General features: G+C 42.1%; 1 protein-coding gene across 2 annotated transcripts in view; it reads right to left on the bottom strand.

Annotated features, from left to right (window-relative positions):
* oxr1a (oxidation resistance 1a) overlaps positions 1-26,503 on the bottom strand; it is a 142,166-nt gene that overhangs the window by 77,727 nt on the left and 37,936 nt on the right. For both annotated transcript variants that reach the window (XM_060900229.1, XM_060900228.1), the window contains exon 2: positions 10,418-10,500. In XM_060900229.1, coding sequence (XP_060756212.1) covers positions 10,418-10,500 — 83 coding nt within the window. The remainder of the gene's footprint in view (positions 1-10,417; positions 10,501-26,503) is intronic.

Here is a 26,503-nt window from a genome sequence, read left to right as displayed (position 1 = left end):
AGGGACCAGTTGCCTTGCTCAAGGGCACTTCAGCCATGATGCATAGGGCTCCCCTATCATTTTTCCTGCCGGTCCCAGGACTTGAACCGGCGACCCTGTGACCCTGCTTCTCTAACCTTCAGGTCATGGCTGCCCCCAGAGTCTAGATTCAGATGCTAGCCAATCACGTTCATCCATTAGGTCAAGTATACTTTAATGTAGCACTTATTTAGCTGTTAAGCTGTCCTTAAAAATGCTCTTGGAGTAAAACGTGAGGAATTTTGATTTGCCTCATTAAATTATTAATATGTTACTTAGTGCTCATTTACATTTTGATTACTTTGGTATTTATTTATTTTTTTTCAGGAATGCACTTCAATTCTCTTTTTTAGCTCACGATTCTCTGATGTTGCTTCCCAAGAAAGAAATGGCTTCAGATTTCATGTTGAGGCCAGTAATGATTTTTTTTCAACCTTGTTTTATTTATTGTCATCATCGAAAGGGAATATTAATATTGAAATCTCATCTTGGAAATTAGATTAGACAAATGTGCCTGTTTTGTGCTTATATTAGATTGACTTTCACAGATTCTTCCCATTACTGTTAAAAGTCCCACTGGCTTCTTCATTCAAGCTTTCAGTAGCTTTGATGGAGTGTTTTGTTTGTCTTTCCTTTATGACTAAATGAGACAATTTCTCAGATTTCCTGAGAAAAATAAAATATAATTTGGCACCTCTTGCCATATAGTCGTCGATATTCCAAACGCCTCTGCACCGCCGGGTTTCTTACATCCTCTCAGCCTGGCACCGAACATTGGTTCCCTAGGAGTGCCTTTCGCGAGCGTCTCTTCCATTGCCTAATTATTTTTAGCTTCTAGCTACTTTCCATGCGAGTAAATACCAAATCCACCTCGCTATCCCCTCAGCGGCCACTAATGTCTCCTTCTTGTTAGATAATGGAGTTATGATATTCCCGTTGCTGCAATGGGAACGCCATTGCTTATGTCAGAATTACACAATGTGAAGATGGTACAAGTGCATGTTGTAACTGCATGGCTCATTGACTGCTTGAGTACCAAATTAAACAATAATGTGTAGCTTTATGTGGAAACAAAACATAACGCCATAATTCCTATCAAGTGGAGAAAATGCTCAGCCGTTAGCGCTCACAAAACGTACGTCAGTAGAGCAGAAAAAAAAGCATATTATAAAATCACTGACCTCAGCAAGAGGAGCACTGATTCACTGGCAGTTCACTGATGCACAAGAAAATTGCTCGTGTGTTTTTTTTTTTAAATGCTGGTATTACTTTAGGATAAAACATGATGGATAATAGTCTTGTGACATACATTAGGATGCACTTCTGAATGCTGTGCTAGTCCACGCCTGTCTTGCGCAGGAATGGGTTAGTACACTTGAGTACTTGCAGGAAGCAGCAACGATCAATCATGGCAATACATTACTGTGCAAATGAATGTTTATTTTTTTCCTTTAATGATTAATGCCAAAATGTAAACTGATCTCCAGGGCAGAGGTAACGCTTATTTAAAATATTCTGATTAGTTACAGACTAGTCCAATTGGCTGCAGGGGAGTTAGGGGTGGGGAACTTGTACACAGGCGACACAGATGACGCTCATTTCATAGCATGAAGCATAGGAGTCCTGTACCCTTTTTTTTTTTTTTTTTTAGTCAGAGGTCCAAACATACGAGTTATGACCTCTCCACATGCGCATAACTTTGGATCAGAAAGTCAAACCCCAGGCCCACCAAGCTGCCACTGTTGGCCCTTGAACATGGAACTTAAACCTATCTGCTCCAGCGACACTGTATCATATGTTCTAACCCCAACTTCCTAACACGCTGAGGGAAGTCATGGCCTAATGGTTAGAGAAGCTGCTTTGAGACCAAAAGGTTGCCGGTTCGAGTCCTTGAACCAGCAGGAATGACTGACAGTTTTGCACTCAAGTTTCCATCAATGAAGAGTTATAACATCAACAAAACTGACTTCATGTTAAAGCTGTTAATGTTATCTGCTGTCGTCCAAATGAGGATGGGTTCCCCTTTGAGTCTGGTTCCTCTCGAGGTTTCTTCCTCATGTCGTCTGAGGGAGTTTTTCCTTGCCACCGTCGCCACAGGCTTGCTCATTGCGGATAGATTAGGGATAAAATTAGCTTAGGTGTAAAGTCATTAAAATTCTATAAAGCTGCTTTGCGACAATGTCTACTGTTAAAAGCACTATAGAAATAAATTTAACTTGACTTGGCTGACATGCCCTGGAGCAAGGCACCTAACTGCTCCCCAGGCTGTAAAAAAAAAACAAAAAAACACATACTGTAATGTACATGCGACACACCTTCACATCTTCACATCTTACGATTCTGGACTGGCATATTTACAAACTGAGATTGTCTACAGAGTGCTTGAAAGTTTGTGAACCCTTTAGAATTTTCTATATTTCTGCATAAATATGACCTAAAACAACATCAGATTTTCACACAAGTCCTAAAAGTAGATAAAGAGAACCCAGTTAAACAAATGAGACAAAATATTATCCTTGGTCATTTATTTATTAAGGAAAATGATCCAATATTACATATCTGGGAGTGGCAAAAGTATGTGAACCTCTAGGATTAGCAGTTAATTTGAAGGTGAAATTAGAGTCAGGTGTTTTCAATCAATGGGATGACAATCAGGTGCGAGTGGGCACCCTGTTTTATTTAAGGGTTGTTTTACAATCAGGGTACGCAAGCTAAAACTCACATTTAACACTTATTATCTTCAATATCAAAAGGCTTGACTAAATAAACTTGGTTGTTTATTGTAGCCCTGTGATAGCTCTATTTACCATGCAAAAAAAAAAAATTGGTGAGAACGGTATTTTTGGTGACTGTATGGCAATATATGTCATATTTAGCAAAATTACTCGTGTCATTTAGAAAAAGTGCTTTTTTGACCACAGGTAGCTCCAAAAGGGATGCACTTAAATCATTCTTTATACCATAAAACAAATATTTGGTTCCATATCACTGGAAACATAGTTAAGTTTTAATGTTGAATGCCAGTAAGTTTTCAGACTATTTTGATCAAATTAGTATGTAATTGTGTCAAAAAAATGTCCTCTCCGAGACAGCTAATTTTTCAATATAAAATAACATATCTAAAATGATTATTTTCATCCAAAAATGTGGTCAAGATATTGGGACATAAATATTAGAGACAACTAACACAAAGCTTACAGCCTTATATTTAAAAGCACTATGGAAGTAGTGGATTCTGAATTGTCAAAAAAAAAAAAGTCCTCTCCGAGAATCACTTCATTTGTTTCTCCCATCTTATAGCAGATTACACAAAACTACCATCAAAAAATTACCTGAAATCTGTTCTTTAACTTGTCCTTCACTTAAAAACTGGTACAAGAACCAGTTTGAATCAATTTGAATTTTGGACCCCTGTGACACAAACTTTGTATCCTGATTGTGAAACAACCCTTAAAGAACAGGGATCTATCAAAGTCTGATCTTCACAACGCACGTTTGTGGAAGCGTATCATGGCACGAACAAAGGAGATTTCTGAGGACCTCAGAAAAAGCGTTGATGCTCATCAGGCTGAAATCGGATTTCCAACTCGGAAAGTCAGAAAAACCTCAGCAACCCTGACCTCAAAATCCAAGATGGCTGCTCCGTGCGTCAACAGTAAAAAGCTGTAGGCTAGTAATGTACTATTTAATAGCCCTTCTGTCTTATTTGTCTCTCATTAACTCAGTCATACACACAGTACTGTAAAACTTTTATTTAATGTACATGTTGCTATGGGGTTTGCATGCACAAAGCACCGCATAATGCGTTATCAACTGGTATTGCTAACCATGGCTAATAATGGCATCCATCTTGCTTTTCTGAATTGTTATTTTAGAACTGGAATGGTCAACTCAGGTATGACATCATTCCCAGCTCCGACTTCCGAGGTAAAATGGAACGCAGTATTAAAATACACTCTGAGTCAGCAGAGAAAATCAAGTAGCAAGTACTTGAGCTGTCGTGAGCCCACCAAAATGCACGTCTATAGTCTGTTTCCTTTGTGTTGATAATGACAAGTTCATTTTTAAGTTCGGGTGAATGTCTGGATGTAGGAAAAACAAAACTGCAACTCTTCTGTCAGAAGTGAACAAGAATTGTAGGGTTAAGCCAACAGCTTGTGAAAGTTCGACCTGGGTTAAGAACAAGATCAACTGTGAGCTACTGCTCATTTGCGTATCCCCCCGCTCTCGCTTATATCAGAATGCAAGCAATCGAAGGAATACGACACTTTTTATGAATGTTGACTTCAAGAAATAATTAACCCTGAAACAAGTAAGTAAACAGCAGTGTCTCTCCCCAGGGGTTTCAAACAGCATCCTGGTAAACTGTCATTCTGAAATAGCATTTTGCTTCTTGAAATAGCATCAAAATCTACCCTATATGTTTCGTAAATACATTCAATCGATAAACAGGAAGTCGATGTGCGACAGACCTGAAAACGGTATACACGGTATAGAACCCCAAGCTGAAGCTCGGTACCAAATATCAAGCAGTTGTGATTTGTAGTTGCTGAGAAAAGTGTTACGAAAATTTTGTAAATCCACACTATATGTTTTGTAACTACAATCAGTCGGTAAACAGGAAGTCGATGTGCGACAGACCTGAAAACGGTATGCACGGTGTAGAACCCCAAGCTGAAGCTCGGTACCAAATATCAAGCAGTTGTGATTTGTAGTGGCTGAGAAAAGTGTTACGAAAATGTTCTAAATCAACCTTATATGTTTCGTAAATACATTCGGTCGGTAAACAGGAAGTCGATAAGCGACAGACCTGAAAACAGTATACACGGTATAGAACCCCAAGCTGAAGTTTGGTACCAAGTGGCTACGATTAGTGGTTGCTGAGAAAAAGGGTGTTTCGGACGGACGTTGATATGGACAGACGGACGGAAAGAGGTAAAAACCAGTATACCCATACATGTCAACCTATACGGAATGTCCGTATTTTATACGGATTTGATTCAATAAACGTAGTATACGGGTGTACAAATAAAGTTATAAGGATTCTTTAAAAAAACTTCAATATTTATGTAGAGCTATAATCAATTCCCACGATGATAAAAGAGCGCATATGGAGTCATGCTGTCATGGAGTACAATTCAGAACATTAGAGTGACACTTTGTGTTTTTGTCAAACATTGGAGCTTTGTATTCATTCTGAAGGTTTATTGTTATTAATATTGAATAAAAAGTAACTTGGATATATCATTGTTAATTATCATTCAAATTTTAGGTAAATTATTTTAATTTGCATCTTATACGGATTTTATAAGGGAAATACGGATTTTGGAGGTTGGTTATACAGGTTTGATTGACCAAAGGTTGACATGTATGTATACCCCCCAACAGAAGAAGATGAAGTGAGGAAGTCTTGGTAAGGACATAGACAAAGGGAACATCAAGCAGAAAATAATTTGTTCAGTTCACCTCAGACGAGTGTTATCAATGAGACTAGACTGGAACAGAGAATAAACAGATTTTGGACGGGCAGAAACCAGACATAACAAAACGAAGTTTGAAAACATGTTAGAAACTCCGTGAACTCTATGGACGGACAGAGGTAAAAAAAACCAGTATATCCCCCCTCCTTCGGAGCGGGAGGTACAATTATAATAATAATAAAAAATGGGAGACAGAATCTTATAATACTATACTTATGAGCAGTAGGTACAAAAAAAACAAACAAAAAGTGGTATGAAAACACAAAACCAAGCTCTTCGCATGCGTCCACTCACAGAAAAACCCAATCCTACAGAGTGTGACGAAAAACTTTTCATTAAGGCAACAGGGTAAAAAGATGAAAGGACAATTGCTATTCACCATGCAGCACGAGGAAGAGTGTAATCATAATGGAAATAATTTCAGTGGATGGTGTAATCAAGCAGAATGTAAAACTAGAGGAGGAGTGCTCAGACAGCTCCCGATCTCCAGGCCTGAGCTCGCAGTTTCAGCATGACAGTTGCCATAGTGACATCGTCATTACTATAGCCGCATGGAATGTGCTGCCTAACTGTGCCGGTGATCGTTTACATGCCTAATTTTAGCTCTGTGGTCAGATCGGGATGTGACATTCTGTCCTTCAGACAACAGTGGGAGAAAGAGGGAAAGAGAATAGGGTGACTATCCTGCTTCCTGTCTGGCTTCATGCATACAACAGAGAAAAACAAAACAAGTGAGCCTGTGCTCAAACCAAGACATGGGACGGGGTCTCTCTGCTCTTCTCTCCTCTGAGAGCTCTCCTCCAGAAGAAGAGGAAAGTTTGTGGGCAACACTTTCCTGTCCAAAATGGAAAGATTCAATGGCATGTCAAAAGGAACTGCTGAGAGATGATGGCCTTGAACTTGGCACGTGAACAGACACGGCTTTGTGTCATTTCATCTCATGGCTGTTTTCCTTACTGCTGTTTATTACCAAGCTGAGCATGTCGGATTAATTATTAGACAACCAAGCAGCTTTCAATCAATAATTAAGCTACAACATCTCCAGTTAGTCCGGGGTCAGCCGTGATTTTTCTGCACTCGAACCAGCAAAAAGAAAGACGGGTTGATGCATTCTGCCCAAGGTCACACTGAAACGTCCTCTTTGTTTTTAGATGTTATCTGCTTTATCGCAGAAGGTTGGCTGTGTTAAAGGAGAACTCAAGGCAAATTTTTTACTATCAGAATTCTATTTTTCATTTTATTAAATATAGGAACACATTTTTGATAGCTATTTTGTCACTGCAATTGAGGTTTTTCACCCACGTGACCAAGTCATGTGATGCTGCCATTTTGGACGTCACGGCTCGAATCAGTTTGAATGCGAGGAAGGCGACAAACGAAAAACATAAAAGAAAAAGGAGCGAGATGCAGAAAACACCTTCACTATCCAGCGACGTAGGGCATTTACAGGGCGAGCAGAGGGAGAGGTATTTGCAAAAATTGAGGTTAGCAGGCTTAGAGAACGACGTTTACCTGCTTCCACCAGGATTGTTCACTGACGTACGGAAGTACACGAAGCCCTCGTCTTTACCTGACTTCGGCCCACATGATCTGTATACCTATGTCGTTAAAAACCCGTCGCCATACACAGGTATTGATCTGAAAGCGTATAAGAGTTTGGATGCCTACAAATATTTTGTGTCAGGCTGGGTAACATGCCTACATCAGCGGGTCGTCCCTGGAGCCGGTGGTCGCCATCTTATTACAGCTAAGGTTTGTTCACATTCTCATTTACTTTCGGTCCTCAGGATAAACAAAATGTTATTAAATGTCATTGAAATAACTTCTTAGTCTGTTGAGACATGGCCCGTTATAAATTTGCTGTTACCAGGCAATGACCAAGAACTGTATTATTAGGGTCGGTGTAGTTGTAGCAGTGTACTAGCAGCTAGCTGTTAGCACTAGCTAATGTCAACAACATAGCTAGTATGTTACTGTAGCAATGTTTACGTTCAGTCATTTGGATGACTGTTAAAACCTTTCAGTCTCAAGTTTTTCCTTTACTGTATTTACTAGTTTACTGTAATTATGATCCGGCAGCTATTTACACCGGATCCAGTGTAAATAGCTGCCGGAGCCAACGTCCGAGCTTGCCGGAGCTAGCGCACTCGGGCAGGCTGGGAGCTAGCGCGCTCGGGCAGGCTGGGACGTCGGCTCCAGCAGCTATTTACACTGGATCCGGTGTAAATAGCTGCCGGATCATAATTACAATAAACTAGTAAATACAGTAAAGGAAAAACTCGAGACTGAAAGGTTTTAACAGTCATCCAAATGACTGAACGTAAACATTGCTACAGTAACATACTAGCTACTGTTGTTGACATTAGCTAGCTTGACCTTCAAAATGGCGGAAACCGGGGCGTCACGTGACCCTGTGACGTCAGGTGAAAAACCTCAATAGCAAGTTTTAAATATCCTATGTAATAGATCAGTCCATATGTCAAAGTGACGGCCGTAAACGAGATTCGTTGAGACCTGTGCGAGACGTCGTAGGACGGAAATAAAACGTACAGCGGAAATCAAAGTGACCGACATCTGCCAGCGTTGTCAAAAGACGCATGCACCCTCTTTTGAATGCTGATGTAATCAAGCCGGAAGTTTTGTTTGTTTTGATAGCGATCAGGAAAGTTTGAAAAAAGTAGGCAGAAATCGTCATTTAAACTCGTTTTTGTGCAATATTTAGTTTGGAAAACAGTTTTCAAAATGGCGGCACTGACACCTGGCTGACGCTTCACGTTTCGAAGTCTCGCACAAGCCTCGTGAAGATCGCGCGGATAAGCGACGCCTGTCGTGGACTAAACGAACTAAATTCAACATGGCTAAAAACCGAATAGGCCGATAAGTATAATATTTAATTGCAATTAGTTGCCAATACAAGTCACGATATAAGGTTACTAAAACCGAAAACGTAACTGAATAACACGTTAATTAAGAAATAAAGCAAGTTTAAAAAATGACTTCAGTTCTCCTTTAATGGTTAATGTAAAAAGTGCTCAGGGCCATTTGAAACGGCAGCTGAGACCTGAGAATATTCTCCTGAAACATGTTTGGCTTGAGTGATCATCCTGTGTTTGCTTAAGCACCAGAATGCCAGCGAGCAATCGGTGGTGATCTGGAGAACCTGCAACGAACTGGCCAACAGGGCTGAACGTATAGCCGAGTTGTCCATGTTACTAGGCTTAAAATAATAGAAAAAGTTCACAGGATTAATGAACTCTCAATATGAGATCAATAAGGAAAACATCAACAAAAATATCTCTAGCCTACAGTGTGTTTCAACTCTGTCTTTCCAGAGTACAAACACCATTTTAAAAGCCTGAGCCAATACATGAACCTTGATGAATTGGTTGTTTTCCTGGTGGCTCAACAGACGGATTGCAATGGCCAATGTTTTCTCCCCTTCGTTCTCCTTTTTCTTCTTGACAAACACTGTTTCTCGATAAAGACTCAAGGCATGCCTTTCTTTTCAGCAAATGGAGATTCAGAACTTATCAGCAGTGGGGGGGGGGCATGAAGAGATAAGGTCTGGCCAAGAATTGCTCAAATCGCAGGAGATTTTCAGAAAACTAGCAAATGCCGTTGCTCAAGCCGCTTTGAAATCTCTGCAATGACCCTGGGCAGATCGACACCGATAGCGCCATCAGAATGTCTTGTTGACTTCGACCCCCATTTCCTCCATCCGACTCCCAATTAGTGCCAGTTGCAGTAGAGGGCAGAAGACAGTGAAAAACGTACCCTGTTGTATGCATCGGAACAGGAACGCATATGAAAAGGTTGACGCTGATGAAGCCCATATCGTATCTGCGTCCCTCACTGCCCCTTTCCTCCTCGACCTGTGACGAATCCCTCTCTACATGCTCTGCTGAAGAAAACAAATCGGCCCTGTCACTCATTCTTAGGCGACAAAGACGGATGTGGCGGAAGAGAAGGTGGGGGGAAGGGAGGGGCGTGAGGGCTGGAGTGATGCCCGAAGCAGTTGGGCATCACAGGAAAGGCTCTGGAGGACCGGGACGGCAAGCTGCAGTTATAACCCATGACAACCCCACAGCGTGGCACAGATGGCCGACTCAGGTTCTGCTTGGTGCCAGTGATCAACAGGGTCAGGTGCCAATCCGCTGGGCTTGGTTACAACACTGATGGACAGCGCTGGCCATCGGCGGCAGGAGTGCTGGCTGGCTGTGTCTGACCCTGGCAAGGCTTGGGTAAGAAGGCGGTCTGCCTACAGCTGGAAATTTGAGGGTCATTTCAAGAGCATGTGAGGCAGAGTAAGCCCGAATTACTGCCGCCTTCTTGCTCAGTCCCTCTCCTTGTTCTCCCTTGTCATCTGTCCCTCCTTTTCTTCATCACCCCTCCTTCCTATCTCCCCTTCTTTCCCTCTCTCTCACTGTGTATCATGCTCTTTCACGTCACATGGACAACAAATCAACAAAAAATGCTAATGTGCATGGAAGGTCATTTGTGAACACTGCTGGTATGTGAGGTAACAACTGACAGAGACGAGTCCTTTTTCACAATAATCCATACAGACAGAAACTATGAACAGCTATAAAAATATATCCCAAACACACACACACACAGCTGTTTCTCTATTCATATCCTATCCATGTTGTTTACGTCCAGCTCCATCTTCCTGCACACAGTGAACTGACGCGGGACATCCGGCACTACTGACTTTCCGATCGGTATGCGTCCAAAGAGAAATGCAGCATGCGCGCACGTGCCGATGACTTTGCTGTAAACATGTTATATTAAGTATACACAAACACCGACAGCAACATAAGGATGCAAAGTGCGTGAATCGGAACAAGACGCTCAACCAGACAAAAACACATGCACATGCATACAGACGGTACAGAAAAAGCGATAAGGCTCTCACTTACGGAATACTCGATGGTCCCCTTGGGTCGCTGGAAGGACATACGGCGTCCATCCTTCTTGTCAGGCGTCTTCTTCTGGCCGGTATCTGAAAGCAAGCGAGGCAAGGTGCGCATTATGTTCATCCTCCTCTCACAGCTTGTCACAAGCTGTCGCTTTTCCCAGCCTTGCGGCTAGACAGCTCATTCGTCAGTGGCGTTCGAGCAGCTCCTGCCAGCCAGCTAGTGCTGCGAGCTGAGCCTCTCTCAATGCTTTTTCTCTCCACTCTCGCTCTTACTCCCTCCCTTCCTCCCTACTTCCCTCCCTCCTGCTCCCCCTCCCTCTCTCCCTCTCGCACAGCATGGCACAAAGACGGCCAGAGAAGGCGTCTTCACCTTGTTCTGCCTCCTGCTGTTTCTGTTTCATGCATTCACTGACCTCTTGTAAAGCCTGGCCATGAATTTGTGTCTGTATGTGTGCGCGCGCACGCACGCGCGGGCTTTGGCTGCAAAGTATGCGTCTTCTTCCTAATTGGGGACGTTACCTGCCACTTTTAGTTGGGTCTGTGTGTGTTCTGAGGACCTGGTGTCTGGAAGATGTGTGTAGGTTCATAAAAGGTATCAGGGATGTTCAGTTAGCCCTGCTTGAGCAATCTGTGTCGAACAGGTTCCTCAGTAGAGTTCGTGTGACAAAAGAGAGGCTCAACTGAAGCACTATGAGTCATACACCAGCCCTGCTATTTCTGGGGTTCTGGCGCGTCTAGGAGACAGCAAAAACAGGGAATCTGCTCTGCTTTGATCGCTGATGTGCGAGCAAAAATGTGCAGATGGAGTTTTATGTTTTGGTTCCCCCCCCGGTCGTAGTACTGGTTTAAAAAAAAAAAAAAAAAAGTGTAAACGTTTTTGTGTGGCGTACGCAGGACTGTAACTGAAAAGATATTTTCAAAAATGATTCGGAAATAAGCTGAGGGCTAGAGAAACGTTCACAGTTTTGATTTTATGGATATGAAAGTCTGAAAAATAAAGGTGAACTCAAATTTGTATTCAATTACAAGCGAAGACAGCAGAACACTACAATAAACAACGCATACCAAATGAGGAGTTAATCCCAGATATGTCTTCTGCTGTTCCACCTCAAGGCAGTGCTCTAGCTAGTTTACTTTACCAGGGTGCCGCGCCCTGCCCTCCAGAACGTGCGCCTTGTTCTCAAGTACTAGCACCACGCCCAAATTTATATGCGCCCTTCTCATTTCTGGAACTTTCCCAGCACCTGGCCCGTACGTTCTGCCACAGAAAGAAAGCGTGGCCTAATGAGTGTTACTGATTTACAAAGAAGGTAATCCATGTTGACCAATCACAACACACTATTGGCGCCGGCTCATAGACATGCTCTGTCGAACCATTTTGTCTTATTACAATAATGAGTCGGTGAAGCATGAAACAAATTCAATCAAAAGTTAGGACTGATAGATCTAGAGCGATAGAAAATGTTAACGTGAACATTAACGTGTTAGACGAGATCCAAGCTAACGTTAATATCCCGGACTAATCTTAAAGCTAGACTGCCTTTCAGATTTTTCAAGTGTAGGTCATAAAAAGAATTTCCCCGACACCCAGTTATTTTTGTTTAGTGGACCGAAAGCTACTCAATTCGAATCACAGACTTCCAATTTTATTATTATTTTATTTTTAATAGAACAATTAATGAATTTAGGGCCATGTGGCCCTAAATTCTCCACTATTACTTCTTGCTTCACCATGACGCAATACAAATACTACGTCATACATCACGTGGTGGGCTTTCCCCGTTCACGCAAGGAATTGAGAGATACAAATTTCAAACAAGAGAGGAAAATGGAGGACGCGAATGAAACGTGGAAGACCGACTACAGTAACGGAAAGCGAGAAGAAAAGACGTTATGCTCTATACGAAGGAAAGGAAACGCAGGACCAAACTAATAAATATTGGCGCTCAGCGAGCACCTCGGTGTGATCAGCTGTTTGTTTAGCAACAGAATGATGGAACTGTCAGTGCACGGTCAAGGTAAACCTGTAGTTGGCAGTAATGCAACACTGTGGATGCCAGCTGCCGTAAAACCCAAAAGAAGACGACGATGCCAAAAGGGAAACCTGCGCATGCGCACACGGACTTCCTCTGTTTGCTTGACTGCGCGTCATATTATTTGCTCGGGAATCCCTTCAAATTAAATAACTTCCCAGCCATGGAATGGCCTGGTTTTTTTTTTTTTTGATATTACAGAAATAAACATATATTACAATGACCAAATTTCAGATGGAACTAAATTTCACCGGTTTTATGAAATCGAAAGGCCATCTAGCTTTAATGATCAATTAACGCTATTAGTATGACTATTATTAGTAGTATTAACTAATATTAGACTGTCATGCAAATGCATGTGGACGTGAGTGACAGTTCGAGGAGCGCCAAGCATGAATGCACGCAGATGTGACATTATGAAGCACTGTATTAAGCTGGTTAACTAAGGCTACGTTCACACTGCAGGCTGAAGTGACTCAAATCCGATCTTTTCGCCCATATGTGACCTGTATCCGATCTTTTATTGACAATATGAACAACACAGATCCGATTTTTTCAAATCCGACCCAGGCCGTTTGGATATGTGGTGCTAATTCCGATTCCTATCCGCTCTTTTCATATGCGACTTCAGTCTGAACCGCCAGGTCGCATTCATCCGACTTACACGTCATCAACAAGCCACAAACGTCACTATTCTGCGCTGAAGTAGGCGGCGGGTCTCTCAAAAAAAGTTACAACAACATGGCGCATAATCACGGGCGCAGATAGAGGGTGGGATGAGTCATATTTAAATTCACCTCGTTCGGTCCCCCCTACTTATAGGGAGGAAAAAACGTTTATGCTGTCTTTCTTTGCATAAGGCAAACCTCACGGAAAAATCAAAAGACTAATTACCATTCGGTTTATTGAGGTGCACAGCAGTGTATACATATAGTTGCAACAACTCACATAAAACAAAACAAAGACTGATATTCGGTTGGTTGAGCTGCGCAGACTGCACAGGTTGCGAGCTCGAGCTTGGTTGCTATGGTTACTAACAACAAGTTTGACAGGCATGTTGGGGTTGGTTTGCTGGCAGCTTTGTCCCCCCCCCCCAGTTTTTTGTCCCCCCCCCAGTTCAAAAAACGTATCTGCGCCCCTGCGCATGACATCAATGCGAGGGACGCTTCGGGCTGTGAAGGTTCTGAATCTTCTCAATGGAAGGACGCAGAGGTTAGGGAGCTGATTTCCATTTGGGGGGATGCAGCTATTCAAGCTAGATTGGATGAGTCATACCGCAACCGGGCGGTTTTACTTCCGTAAACACTGGCCATGCTCACTGCGTGTGACGTCGTCGTATCCTGCAGTGCGCATGCGGAACACTTTTAGGTCGCTTTTCGTTCATACTGAGGATCACATACAAGTCGCATATATTTGTTAATGTGAACGACCTCACAAAAAAATCGGATTTCACAAAAAAATCAGAATTGAGCATTAAGCCTTGCAGTGTGAACGTAGCGTAAGAAGTTTCAGATTTGCTTACTTTATTTTACAAAAGTAATCTACCTTGCATAGTTGCCCAGGATGGCTAATTTTGCATGATAGAGTCTGTGTCTATAGTGATTCGCACAAAACTGCCTGCGATAATCATTGGCACCCTGCCCTCTTGGAAAGCTAACCGGAACACTGACTAGGTTTGATGTGTTGTGCATTTTGTGATGCTTTTCTGCTCACCATGGTTGTAAAAGTTGGTTATTTGAGTTATCGTAGCCTTTCCTTCATCACTTTCAACCAGTCTTGCTGTTCTTCCCTGACCTCTCGCATCAACAAAACGTTATACCCAGAAAGCAGTACAACAGCTTAATGTTTTTTTTTGTTTTTCGCACCACTGTGTAAACTCTACAGACTATAAATACATTAACAAAAGTGCTCCGAGAGCACAATATCCCCCGCTGGCAACTAGGCCATAACTCTGGCAAAATGCGACAGAATTGAATGAAACTGCAATATGCGTATTACCGACATATAACAAAGAATCCTGTCACGTCTCGTGAAATTCCTCCAAAAATTGTGAGAGGAGGTGATTTCAGAAGGCGAGTACCCTTCCCGGGACAGATGGACGGACATCACCATGACATAATCCCCCTTTGGCCAGCGGGGGATAAAAATTGTGAGGGAAGTTGATTTCAGAAAGCAATCACACCTTGATGAAATTGCCAAAGTACAAGTTTGTTAATAATCAAGGGCATAACTCTGGGAAAATTTGCCCAACTTAAACGAAATTTCAATACTTGTATAACTGTCATATAACAAAGCCTTTTGCCAAGTTTGGTGAAATTCCTCCACAAATTGTGAGAGGAGTTGATTTCAGAAGAACGTACACCCTCATGAAATTGTCAAAGTTATTTAATCGAGGGTCAAAACTCTGGTAAAAATTTTCACAAACGAAATTAAATCGCAACATGCGTATTACCATCATATAACAAGGCCTTTTGCCAAGCTTTGAGAAATTTGTCCAAAAATTGTGAGAAGAGTTGATGTCAGAAGGCGAGCACACCTTCATGAAATTGTGAAAGTACAAGGTTGTTAAAGTGCATATTCTGGACCAAATTTTTTTTTTTTTTTTATATGAAAGTATGTCCCTTTACACACTCATCCAGAAGGGTAATTTTGCACAAGGTCATCTGTCTACAGCAGAAAAAAATAAAATAAAACACGTCTGGAAAAATCCCAAGGGAGTCTGGAGCCAGATTCGTTACGTTACCTGCGGAAGCGCCAGCAGGCTGCGAGAGCTTTGCACGGTTTCAGTGCACAGCCTGTGTAGACCAAGCGCTCCCATTTCTCTCTCATTGTCCGGTCTTTTGGAAAACGATGAGTACTAATCCCATCAAGATTGGTGTTGCTACACCCTCCTACGATACATCTGTTAACCATTTTAATAATTACACGATAACGTTGAAGAAATTTGCAGAAAACCACCAGGTCGTTTTCTCATAAACAAACCAGCGCTGACGTAGGATTCAGAAGGAGGCGTCCCGCAGGCGACGTCACGAAAATCAATGTTTGCCGGGAAATCCAAATGCAAAGTTTTTTCAGAGGCGGACCAATTCGCCTCAAACGGCTTGATTTCAGCTGAATTTTTCTGGTATTGCGCAAGGTAAAAAAAATTGCACAAAATGCAAAATGTGACAGATATTTGAAGAAAGTTTAATATAAAATAGGAGAATTACATTGATCTTGCTCCTGAATTTACCCATGATATGCACTTTAATCAAGGGCTGTAACTCTGGTAAAATGCGACCGATTTGAACAAAACAATATGCGTACTATCGATATATCACAAAGAATCCTGCCAAGTTTCATGAAATTCCTGTGAGAGGATTTGATTTCGGAAGGTGAGTACCCTTCCCGGGACGGACGGACGGACGGACGGATGGAAATCACCACGACATAATCCCCCTTTGGGCCTTTTGGCCAGCGGGGGATAAAACTCAGCAGATCAGGAGCTTCTGAGATAGTCTGGCACCAACAACCATGCCCAAGTCACTGACAGTCACATTTTATCCCCATTCTGATGTTCAAATGTGAACATGAACTCACGCTTTTGATCTATATGTGCATGATTTTATACTCTGTGCTGCTGCCACATGATTGGCTAACAGGATTGCATGAATGAGCTGTGCTTACTCAAGTGAGCGGTGAGTGTAGAAGCTTATTTGTATTTTTTTAAGCTTTATGCCTTTCAAAAAATACATTCATACAGAGTGCAAGGGAACAAATCTTTACATCGGTATTCATATATTTGTGTTGCACGCTATAAAACAGGCCTTTTCACACAGCAGCCCTACAAGCAAACAAAGAGCCTAATGTGTGTCTCTGGCACAGGGACACGAGCTCCACCAAATCCCTCGAGAGTGAATCAGTCACTCTGCAGCACTAGAACATTCCTCCATCAGCTGATTCTATCTGAGCAGCTCCTCTACCCTGACACGCTTTTAATAGACGTTCATTTACTACACGTTTCACACCTTGTCCGGCATGTAATACTTCAAGACAAAAGGACTGGAAATGAGAAATTCATCTTATATTTTAGTAGGAGATAGTAATAGATCTGCTCTCTAATGCGATCGTGAACGTGTGTCTCTGTGTGTGTTTAGTAAGTAAGGTGTCTTGCAGAATGCCTGAAATTTTACTACAAAATTTGACTAGAGCAAGCCCAGAGGCTGTGTATTATGGTTCCCTTTCATAGCCAAGCTACTGGAAAAAAATATATATTTTAACTAGAGCTGGGCGACATGGCCTTAAAAAAAAAAAAAAATCGATTTTTTCACAAAAAATCCGATTTTAATTGATTTTCCCCCCCTACTAAAATTGCCTTCCACCGCACCCCATTCTTATCATAAGGCACACAGTTCGAAAATGTGTCAGGGACGGTTGCTTGCTTTACTTTGGATGGTGCGCTCGTGCTGCGGCGGTTTTCATTCCGCTGGGAGCAGCACTTCTCCCGCTCCGCTGCATGCTTCTGTTTAAAGGTCCCCTTGCATCGTTTTTTCATTAATTGTGCGGTGATCTCTAGTATGAATGAATGCCCTGTGAGCCGGTTTTGGTGAAAAAAATGCTGTGGTTCTCCTGTTTCAGGCTGTTCTAGTTTGGTGGAGGAGTGGGTGGCGGGAGAACGACAGGATTTCAGCTCTTACTCATGAATATTCATGACATGTAAACGTGTTACCTCTGATTGGCTAACAGCACTGTGACGCTACCTCCAGTGGGTCAGAACAAGCGGATGTGGGTGTCTTTGTAAAAGCTGTTTCGATTGGCTATTATGGTCTCGACATCGATGTTTTGACCAATAACAATGTAGATGTGGCAGCGGGGGCGTGGCCGAGCGTCGGTCTGTGAATGGAGGGCGGAGTCAGGGAAGGTAAGTGGCAGAATCACTGCACCTGACGGGAATTAACGTGTGCTTGTGTGTCTTCCTCAGTGACTGCGCCCTATAAGAGGAGAGGGAGAGCAGAGGAAGGGAGCGCTCTCCCCAACCAGAATGCTTGTGTGTGTGTGTGTGTGTGTGTGTGTGTGTGTGTGTGTGAGAGAGAGAGAGACTGGGAGGGAGTCATTCATTCATTTATTTATTTAATTGAATACTCCCTGCGGCAGCGGCTCTCATCAAGGCACAAGGCACGGAGTGAAGCTCGCCTCGGGGGGTGTGGGGAGAATAACGTCCCCTGGCTGGGAGCTGACGGGTCCTGGCAGCGCTGGTTCGTTCGGGAGAGGGCAGGGGTCGCTGGCTGCCAAGTCTGGGGAGGCTGGGACCTCCCCTGCCAGAGTTACGAGCGTGCAAAGTCAGGCTGGAGCCGCCGTTAGAAATGAAACTGATGCAGAGCACCACGCCATGCCTCGGGGTGAATTATGTCTCTCTCCTCGCGCTTTCTTCCCGTGGGTGGTCGCAAGCCAAGGTGGGCGAGGCCATGAATACTAATTTTCGAAGTGACGTAACTTCGTATGGCTTTTTCTGATCCGCTCGTTTTTCCGATTATTTTCTTTCATAAGCTAATGCAGGGAATGGGAGTAGAATTACATTTTCACATGCAGCATGCATATGCAACTCGGACTGAACTATGGTATTTCAAAAAGAGCCAGTATTAAATGTTTTTGGTGGAAGGGCACCTTTAAGGAGTTGGAATAAATTTGTCGTGCTGCTTTTTTGGAAGCAACCGTTTTCAAACACGCCTTACAATGAGGACTTGTTTGGTCTGCGTCCGACGCCTCAAAACCGAACCAATTCCAGATCACGGAGGAAGTTACTCCTTTCTTGGGCACAAGTTGTGGCTTTCCCCCAATCGCTGCCATGTTTGTGTGTGTCTATGGCAAGCACACAGGAGGAGGGCTATAGTGTCAGTGCCCGATCCGTCCCTGCTGCCCAATCAGTTCTGCACATGTGCAGAAGGGAGCATCGGTGGCCGACATTAAAACTGATAGAAAACTGATTTTCATAAAAACACATCCTCCTTCAGGGCTCGACATTAACAGTAGCCCGATTGCCCGGGGCAACCATTCAATAGATTCGGACAACCAGACTCTCACAAATGCTTGCCCGATCGGCCAACTACCCAAATATGTCAACTTACGTGAAAAACGATGTTTATTCATTCATATTATGATGAAATTCCATCACGATTTGCGATTGTTTGACTCGGAAAGACAATGTTATGATTACGGGATGAATCATGTTATCATTACGGGATGTTCAACAACTAGCGGAATTCACATTTGCACATCGCGGGCTCGCAATGCAGTTTCCCATTGCTAATAATTACTGCGTAGTGCATATTCAGTGTTCTATTCAGACCCTCCAGGATTTCGCGATGTTGCGATTTGCAACTTCAACGCAAATTCAACCAATCCCCACGAATTCAGGGCGGTGTTGCAATTATATCCAATCACCGCAACTTTCCCGCAAATTTGACCAATCTTTGGCGTCGTCTTGAGGTGACATCGACAAACTACCTTCCGCCTTACTTCCGTGTATACGTTCAAGAGGAGCAGCATATGCGCAGTGTTGCCAGATTGGGCGGTTTTAAGTGCATTTTGGCGGGTTTTGAACATATTTTGGGCTGGAAAACGTCAGCAGTATCTGGCAACACTGCATGTGCGAGTCAGTGTTTATATAGGCTTAAATTCTGTTACTGAGAGTGTGTTATGTTTACAGTGAAGGACTGTGCACACTTTACATTAATTTTTTTACTTAATACAATAAATTAATGGATGCCAACATTTTTGTCAAAATGGTACTTTATTTTCCATTGTTTAGGCAGCTTCAGCATCATACTGTGAGATTCTGTTCAAATTGTTTTTTTTCTTCTATGAAGCCTGAGCCATTTATTTTATTAGTTTATAATTATTGTTTAATTTAGTCTTCAGGAGAGACTGCCTGCACACAGTACTAGTATTAATAGTTTTTTTCTTACATGAAAGCTGAGGCATTTATATTATATTTTAAGGTAACTTCATGTTGTGCTGTGAGGTTCTATGCACTTTAACTTTTGAACCAACAGGTGCATTTGGATCAGTAAAGCCTATTTTTCTGCAGTTTTGTAGTCCTGGTAATCTTTTATATTGGTAAAGTTGTTTATAGGACCATTTCTCAGTGTCTTTTGTTTTTTTAATCAATAGTTTTTCAGTAATAACTTAATATTTAACATATCACTCAATTTTAATCACAAAAAGAGAAAATCGCAACAATTTCTCGCAACTTTCACTTCCTCCCGCAATGTAATCGCAACAAAAACCTAAAAAACACCGCAACTTTCATCGCAATTTTTTGGAAAAACCCCCGCAACATCAGACATTTTAGCCCGCAACAATCACAAAAAAGGCCCGCGAAATCCTGGGGGGACTGAATATTGGTATGTCCTTCACTACATGACTAATTACCGCATTACTCGCACGGGGCGCTAGTGTCAATGCTTGTTGATACAGACAGCGTCCGAGAAGGTTGAATAATAAATAAATAAATAAATAAATAAATAATATGTAATATTTGGGCAACCATGCTCTGAGTTCGGGCAACCAGATTTCTACAAATGGTTGCCCATGTCTCAAAGTTAACGTAGAGCCCTGTCCTTAACTGTAAATTCGAATTAATCGATAAAATTAATTTAAATCACCCAGCTCTAATTTTAACTCCCAATTCAGGTAGGTTATATTGTTCCAAAGTATCCACAACATGTGCTTTCACCTACTGATACTTTCTTAAAGGCAAGGCAGTAATTATAGCCAGCAGTAACAACAAAGTGTAAAGCTGCTCCTTCAGTCACAAGACTCTACTTCTGAAAGCCTCGTGTTTACTCACACAAAGTGTCCTCTCATGGAAAGAATCTTTCTGGCCAGGGATTAGGACTGAGCTTCACCTTTAGCTAAGAGAACCACTGTCATGGAAAGACACATTTCCAAGACTAAAGCTCACCTGTCAAATAGCTTGGGCCTCATTTCTTAAAAAAATAAAAAGATAATCAGATGTGATGTAATCTTAAAACAAATCTTTATGAATTATGATTTGGATTTTTTTTGTTGTTGTTGTTCGTACATAATGCAATTAAAAAACTATACAATTTATTTACTTATGCCCAGGTCAGACGGCAGAAAGACGCATGCTGCGACCGACTGCAGGTGGACGCAGGCGTTTTGCGTCAAATCCTTCGTTGTGGTCAGACGTATTGCAAGACGCAGAGCTTTTAAGCTGAATCAACCAGTCGGAAGCAGACGCAGGCTGATGCGGCGCACAGAAAACCTTTAAAAAATATAAGGCCATAAGACTGCTTGCAGGTTGCTGTAAACTATTTGCAGGTGCAGTCTGCGTCGACCTGCGATGCATCGCAGCCATCTCTAAAGACTTGTCTTCCCCTGCGTCAGCCTGCTTCAACCTGCGATTGGTCGCTCAAGCGTTGCACGACCGCCTGCCTCTTCATGCACCAGCCTGCTATTTGCACCGATTGGAAGCGAATCGCAGCAGAAATGCGAACAGATTGTGATCCACTTGCATCAACCTGCCTCTACTAAAGACCGTCTGCAACACTGCCATTATCTGTGTCGACGCAAGACCAATCTTGTGTCTGCCTGTGATTTTGTTATCGCAGGTACACGCAAGTTGTTAAAAACTACTTGCAGCCTGCCGTCTGACCTGGGCGTTATAAAGTTTGTTTGTTTTTTAATTTATTTGATTGGACTTTGGACAAATAGTAACAGCACCACCTATAGCAAATAGTGCATGGGTCAGACTTTAAAAAAATAAATCATGCACTATTTGCTATAAATGTTACCGAATCGTGATCTCGCGATATGAACAGCTGATCTCACGTTATCAAAGGCACACAAGAACGAATATAAGAATGTAAGAATGAGTGTAACAGCGAAACTTCGTAACCAATCAGCACTTATCCTGATCAAGTTCAATTACCCGTTCTACTTCTTGATAAACTTCGGAACCAATCAGAACCGGGAAACGAAATAAGAGAAACCTCGTTATAACGTCATAGTATCAGAAGATCATCGGCAGATAAAAAGATAAACGAAATTCACCTCGTGGTTCGCCAAGGCTACTGATTCGATATCAAGCAAGTGGTGTTTATTTTAAGAAATTTTACCTTTTAATGGATTATCATAGCTTTTGTTTGGTCCTTCTGAAAGGTCAAATGAAAGGATTTGTAAGTTGTTGGGGGTTTTTTGGAGCTTTTTGGCAGATATTTAGATCAAGAATTCCAGCCATTCAACAAAAACTCAAGAAAGCAGCGAAGACAACGTTGGAATCTTTTGAGCGATCCGCTTGGTTTGCGATTACAAAAGTCCCATGTGGGAATAAACAGGGCTTGACATTAAGGACTGCCCGACTGCCTGGGGAAAGTACGATATGTCCCCGACATGCCCGACTGGGCAAGTTGGAATGAGCATATAATATTACGAACTAGCACCACAAAAATTAGGCTTTTTGATATTTTATTTCAGTTCCTAAAAGCGTCCCTCACTACGTATCCGCCATTATGTCTTGGATGTTTCCTTAGTCTCAGTTTCATTTACTGCTCTGCAAGTTATTTTATATCCCCCCGCTGTTGTAGTATGGTACACGTACTGTTTATAGACCCCTTGTGCATGACGTCACGCATTACGTGATGATTACAGCTGGAGTCAGACAGACACCGTCTTTCATGCAAGCGAGGCTTAATCTGTCTTCAATATGGTTAATTTTTGCGCTGTTTTTGCTTGTTCAAACAGAGAAATCGATAAAAGGCATTACCGTCTCCCCGCTATCAAGAAAAATGTTAACAAATAGAAGCAAACGCTTCAAGAACAATGAGGAAATGAGTCATTAAAGAATACGAGGAGAGGAGCTCAGCCTGAAAACTCCAGAGAAATTCACGATTGTATTTAAAATGTATTTTACAAAAACAGGAAGTCGGAAATGAGGATGGAAGAGTTTGCTTAAGAATCTCGTTTTATTTTTTTCCGCTCGCATTCGAGTTAGCGCCTTCATGAAAGTGTTTGATTTTCTTACAGGTGAAGCCGCTTCCTTATTCGACACAGAAAACCCAGATTGGTTTCAAACAACTCGGGCATAAAAAACTCAACAAGGAGCGACATGCGCGATAAATCCTGAAAGAACAGAACAGATTAAGAGCAGAGAGAGCTGGAGCTTTGTTTCTGTTATCAGAGGAACACAGTCCTGGGCAAAATATTTATATATCGGGTTTTTTTTGTAATATTATCCACCTCTAGGTTTAAAAAAGGAAAAAAACAAACAAACAAACAAACAAACAAACGTGCTGCTTCATAGCAGACCAGCTGCACTGATTCAGTTACAGGTTGCCAGGTCTGTATAAAACACCCACAACCTACACACTAAACAATAATTTTAAACTCAAACATTATCCTGTCTGTCATGACACAGCACGGCTTTTTTTTCTTTAAACCTAGAGGTGGATGATATAATAACAACAACAAAAGATATATAAATATTCTTAAACACAGTACTGTTCAAAAGTCTTGGCACCTTGTTTTCTTCATATAAAGATTTCTGTTTTATGATTTCTACATTGGCGGCACGGTGGTGTAGTGGTTAGCGCTGTCGCCTCACAGCAAGAAGGTCCTGGGTTCGAGCCCCGGGGCCGGCGAGGGCCTTTCTGTGCGGAGTTTGCATGTTCTCCCCGTGTCCGCGTGGGTTTCCTCCGGGTGCTCCGGTTTCCCCCACAGTCCAAAGACATGCAGGTTAGGTTAACTGGTGACTCTAAATTGAGCGTAGGTGTGAATGTGAGTGTGAATGGTTGTCTGTGTCTATGTGTCAGCCCTGTGATGACCTGGCGACTTGTCCAGGGTGTACCCCGCCTTTCGCCCGTAGTCAGCTGGGATAGGCTCCAGCTCGCCTGCGACCCTGTAGAAGGATAAAGCGGCTAGAGATAATGAGATGAGATGAGATTTCTACATTATCGAGTAATGAGCCTACAGTCTGAGAGAGAGTTCGACACAAACACACTGAACTTTACAACAGCTGCGTGCATGTGAAATGGAAATAAATCGACTAAGGGCCTCTGCATGCTCTTGCGACAAGGCTTTCGCAGATAGCTTTTCGCAGACAGTTGTAATTTATCGTTGAACGGGGAGTAATAGGCGTGCGCGATGTTATTCACCGCCACAACGCAAGGGGGCGTGAAGTCACGAAATCGCTAGGAGTAGTTGGTGGGTGTGGTTAGTGGAATGTTTATCCTCCGGTTACTTATAATGACTTAGAACTGGAGTCGTATAGATGTACGTACTTCCTCACTTCCTCGATCAACTGCTCTTCGTGCTGCTCCATCTTCGCTCGTGTTTTAAAAAATGGCGGTAGTGAAAACAAAACAAACCGGGAAAGTAGGGAAGCGGAAGTGCGTGTACAGCGGATGTAGAGTGGACCAATCAGAGCCCTCTTGTCTGCGACGCTGTCTGCGAGGCTTCTGCGGTGGTCACAATTTTTGGGAGGTGCGCGCAGAGCGTCTGCGAAGGGGGGGGGGCAACGCAGACGCCATCTGCGACGCTATCTGCGAGGACTGCATTGTCAGCATAAATTGGCCTTAAGGCAGGAAAAACTATTTTGGACAAAATTGTTATGGTCTGTTACAACTAAAAAGTAACCAAACTTGATGATAAACTTAATCAATAACCAAACTTCAAGTCAATGTGTGATCTTCATTTTATGTTGCAACTCGCAACTATTCTATGGTTTTCCTAAAAATAAAAAAAAATAAAAATTAGTACTCGCAAAATAGGGGGCAAGTGATAATATTGGGGGGGGGGGGGGGGGGGGGAGTGGAAATTTAGCCCCACTTCCCCTCCAGGGCAAGTGGGTTTAAAGTTAAAGTCGAGCCCTGAATAAATCAGCTCCTTCAGGGGATAACTGATCCCTTTTGAGGAATTATTTATTTTAGAGTCTTTACACTAGTGAAACAAAATGTGCTCATTGGTACTAAATAATGCTTCTAAGACAATTCATGAACAAGTGCTTTCTTACGATTTTGAAAACAGATCTAGTTCACAGTGCTGAATTTTGAACAAAACACAGTAAACAAAATTGATAACCAAAATACTCCAAGCCCTGATGCTGCTCACAGCTTGCTGATGCTTGCAAGAGATGAGGCGAAGATCATTGATAACACGTATATATGCTACATTTACTGTACGGACATGGTATCAGAAAACTATTTTATTTATAAGCAGTAACCACATGGACCCATAGGGTACCTATTTTTCATTAATGAACTCAAAGCATTCTCCGTTTACTATGACAGAACGTGAGGACACATCAGCGTGTGCCTTTTAGGAAATTACCTTGTGCTTTCATCTGAGAAAGACTCTTCTACTAGACAAAGTGAAAAATTCTTATACATCTTGAAAAACCAGACACAGTTCCTCTGTGTACGGTGTCACACTTGCAGCAAAACCCAGCAGCCTGTCTGAAAAATGGTCTCTTATGTAATATATTGCTGTGAACATACCGACTCCATAATGAAGAATTCATAAAATAAATATCTCTAACATGATTTGTACAAACAGTTGTACTCGCACACAGCATGCAACTTGGTTCACTGCCACCTGCAACTGCTCAGCTCAAGTTATTTTTAGTTCACCCACTTATTTGAGAATGGCGGCCGAAAACGGTGGTGGATGCGCCATAATAAGCAGGTGGGTCATGGACACACACCAACAACGAAAGAGGAAGAAGATCCATTTCAAACCGTGGCGACACAACATTCTGTATGTCGATCAGATCCAATTAGGCCTGCAGCTGTCAATTATTTTAGCAATCGAGTATTCTACTAATCTAATCCAATGTAGTGTAGATTACTCAAGTAATCAGATAAAAAAAATAACTGTGCTTTTAAAATGAACAACTAATTGGTTTCCTGTTTAGAAAAATCAGCATGACACACCTGCACCATCAACTGCCTGATTTGATTGAGGATTCAACAGTGCTGTGGTATAAAGAATGTTAATCTACATTTTTTTTTTCGCGGTCCGGTTTCCATCAAATCCTGCGCTCTGATTGGCTGGCGAGCGGGTCTGTATCCTATGATACGGACCCCAGTTACGGACCTCTGCGACTCACTCGTTCACGGCAACAACAAACATAGTAGCATTTTTTGTCAGCATTTGTCTTTTTTTTTAATAAGATTTATTTATAAGATTATCAAAAATCTTATACATTTTTGCCAGCATTTCTCAGTTGAATAGCATTAATTTTACAGCATGGATAGCGATAACGACAGTGTTCACAGCGAAAGCGAGTTTTACTACCCTGAGGAAGAAGAAATAAAAGAAAACATTTCAGTAAAAAGCTAAAAACCTGTAACTGTTGCTAACGCCGAGCAAAAACATGGCTGAATCCTGAATGACTCAATTTTGTATAAATAGGGGACTACATAGGCGGCAAAATGTAGTTTTGTTCCTGCCATGGAAGTGCACTTGTATACCGAGGAGGAAGCCATTTACGTTACAGCCGTGAATGAGGATTCAAAATGGCGGCTCGGGCTCGGTTTTCCCTTTCGGGCGCTCTCGTTTCCTGCTAGAATTTGGTAAAGAAAAAAAAAATTATTTACCAGCTTAAGGTCGGTCCGTATGGTGAAATACCGTGACCTCGGTCAGTACTTTCAAGACCTCGGTCACGGTATTTCACCATACGGACCTCCCAGCTGGTAAATAACATATATTTATTCTATCCACATTCACTGGATATGAGCAATCGTGCTTTCTGATTGGCTACGCTACTACTAGGCTATCAGCTCATATACCGCAAGTAGAGAAAAACAAAATGGCGGTGCATTTTGCTGAACCAACCAAGGACGAAATAAAAACTCTACTCGTAAACAAAACCACAAAAAAAAAGCAACAAAATACGGAATGAAAGTATTTCATGGTAAGAATGCAGCTTTTTTTAATCTTTGAAGAATTGTTGTTGTAGCATTTTTCACAAATTGTTCCTGTCATTTCGCTGGTTTGTTTACATTCTTCATCTTTAAGCACTAAAAAATAGTGAATTTTTTTTTAGACTGGTTCAA

This window comes from Neoarius graeffei, chromosome 19 (assembly GCF_027579695.1).
Source record: "Neoarius graeffei isolate fNeoGra1 chromosome 19, fNeoGra1.pri, whole genome shotgun sequence".
Lineage (NCBI taxonomy): Eukaryota > Metazoa > Chordata > Actinopteri > Siluriformes > Ariidae > Neoarius > Neoarius graeffei.
Note: the sequence above shows the minus strand (reverse complement) of the source record. Positions and strands in the feature narration are given on the sequence as shown.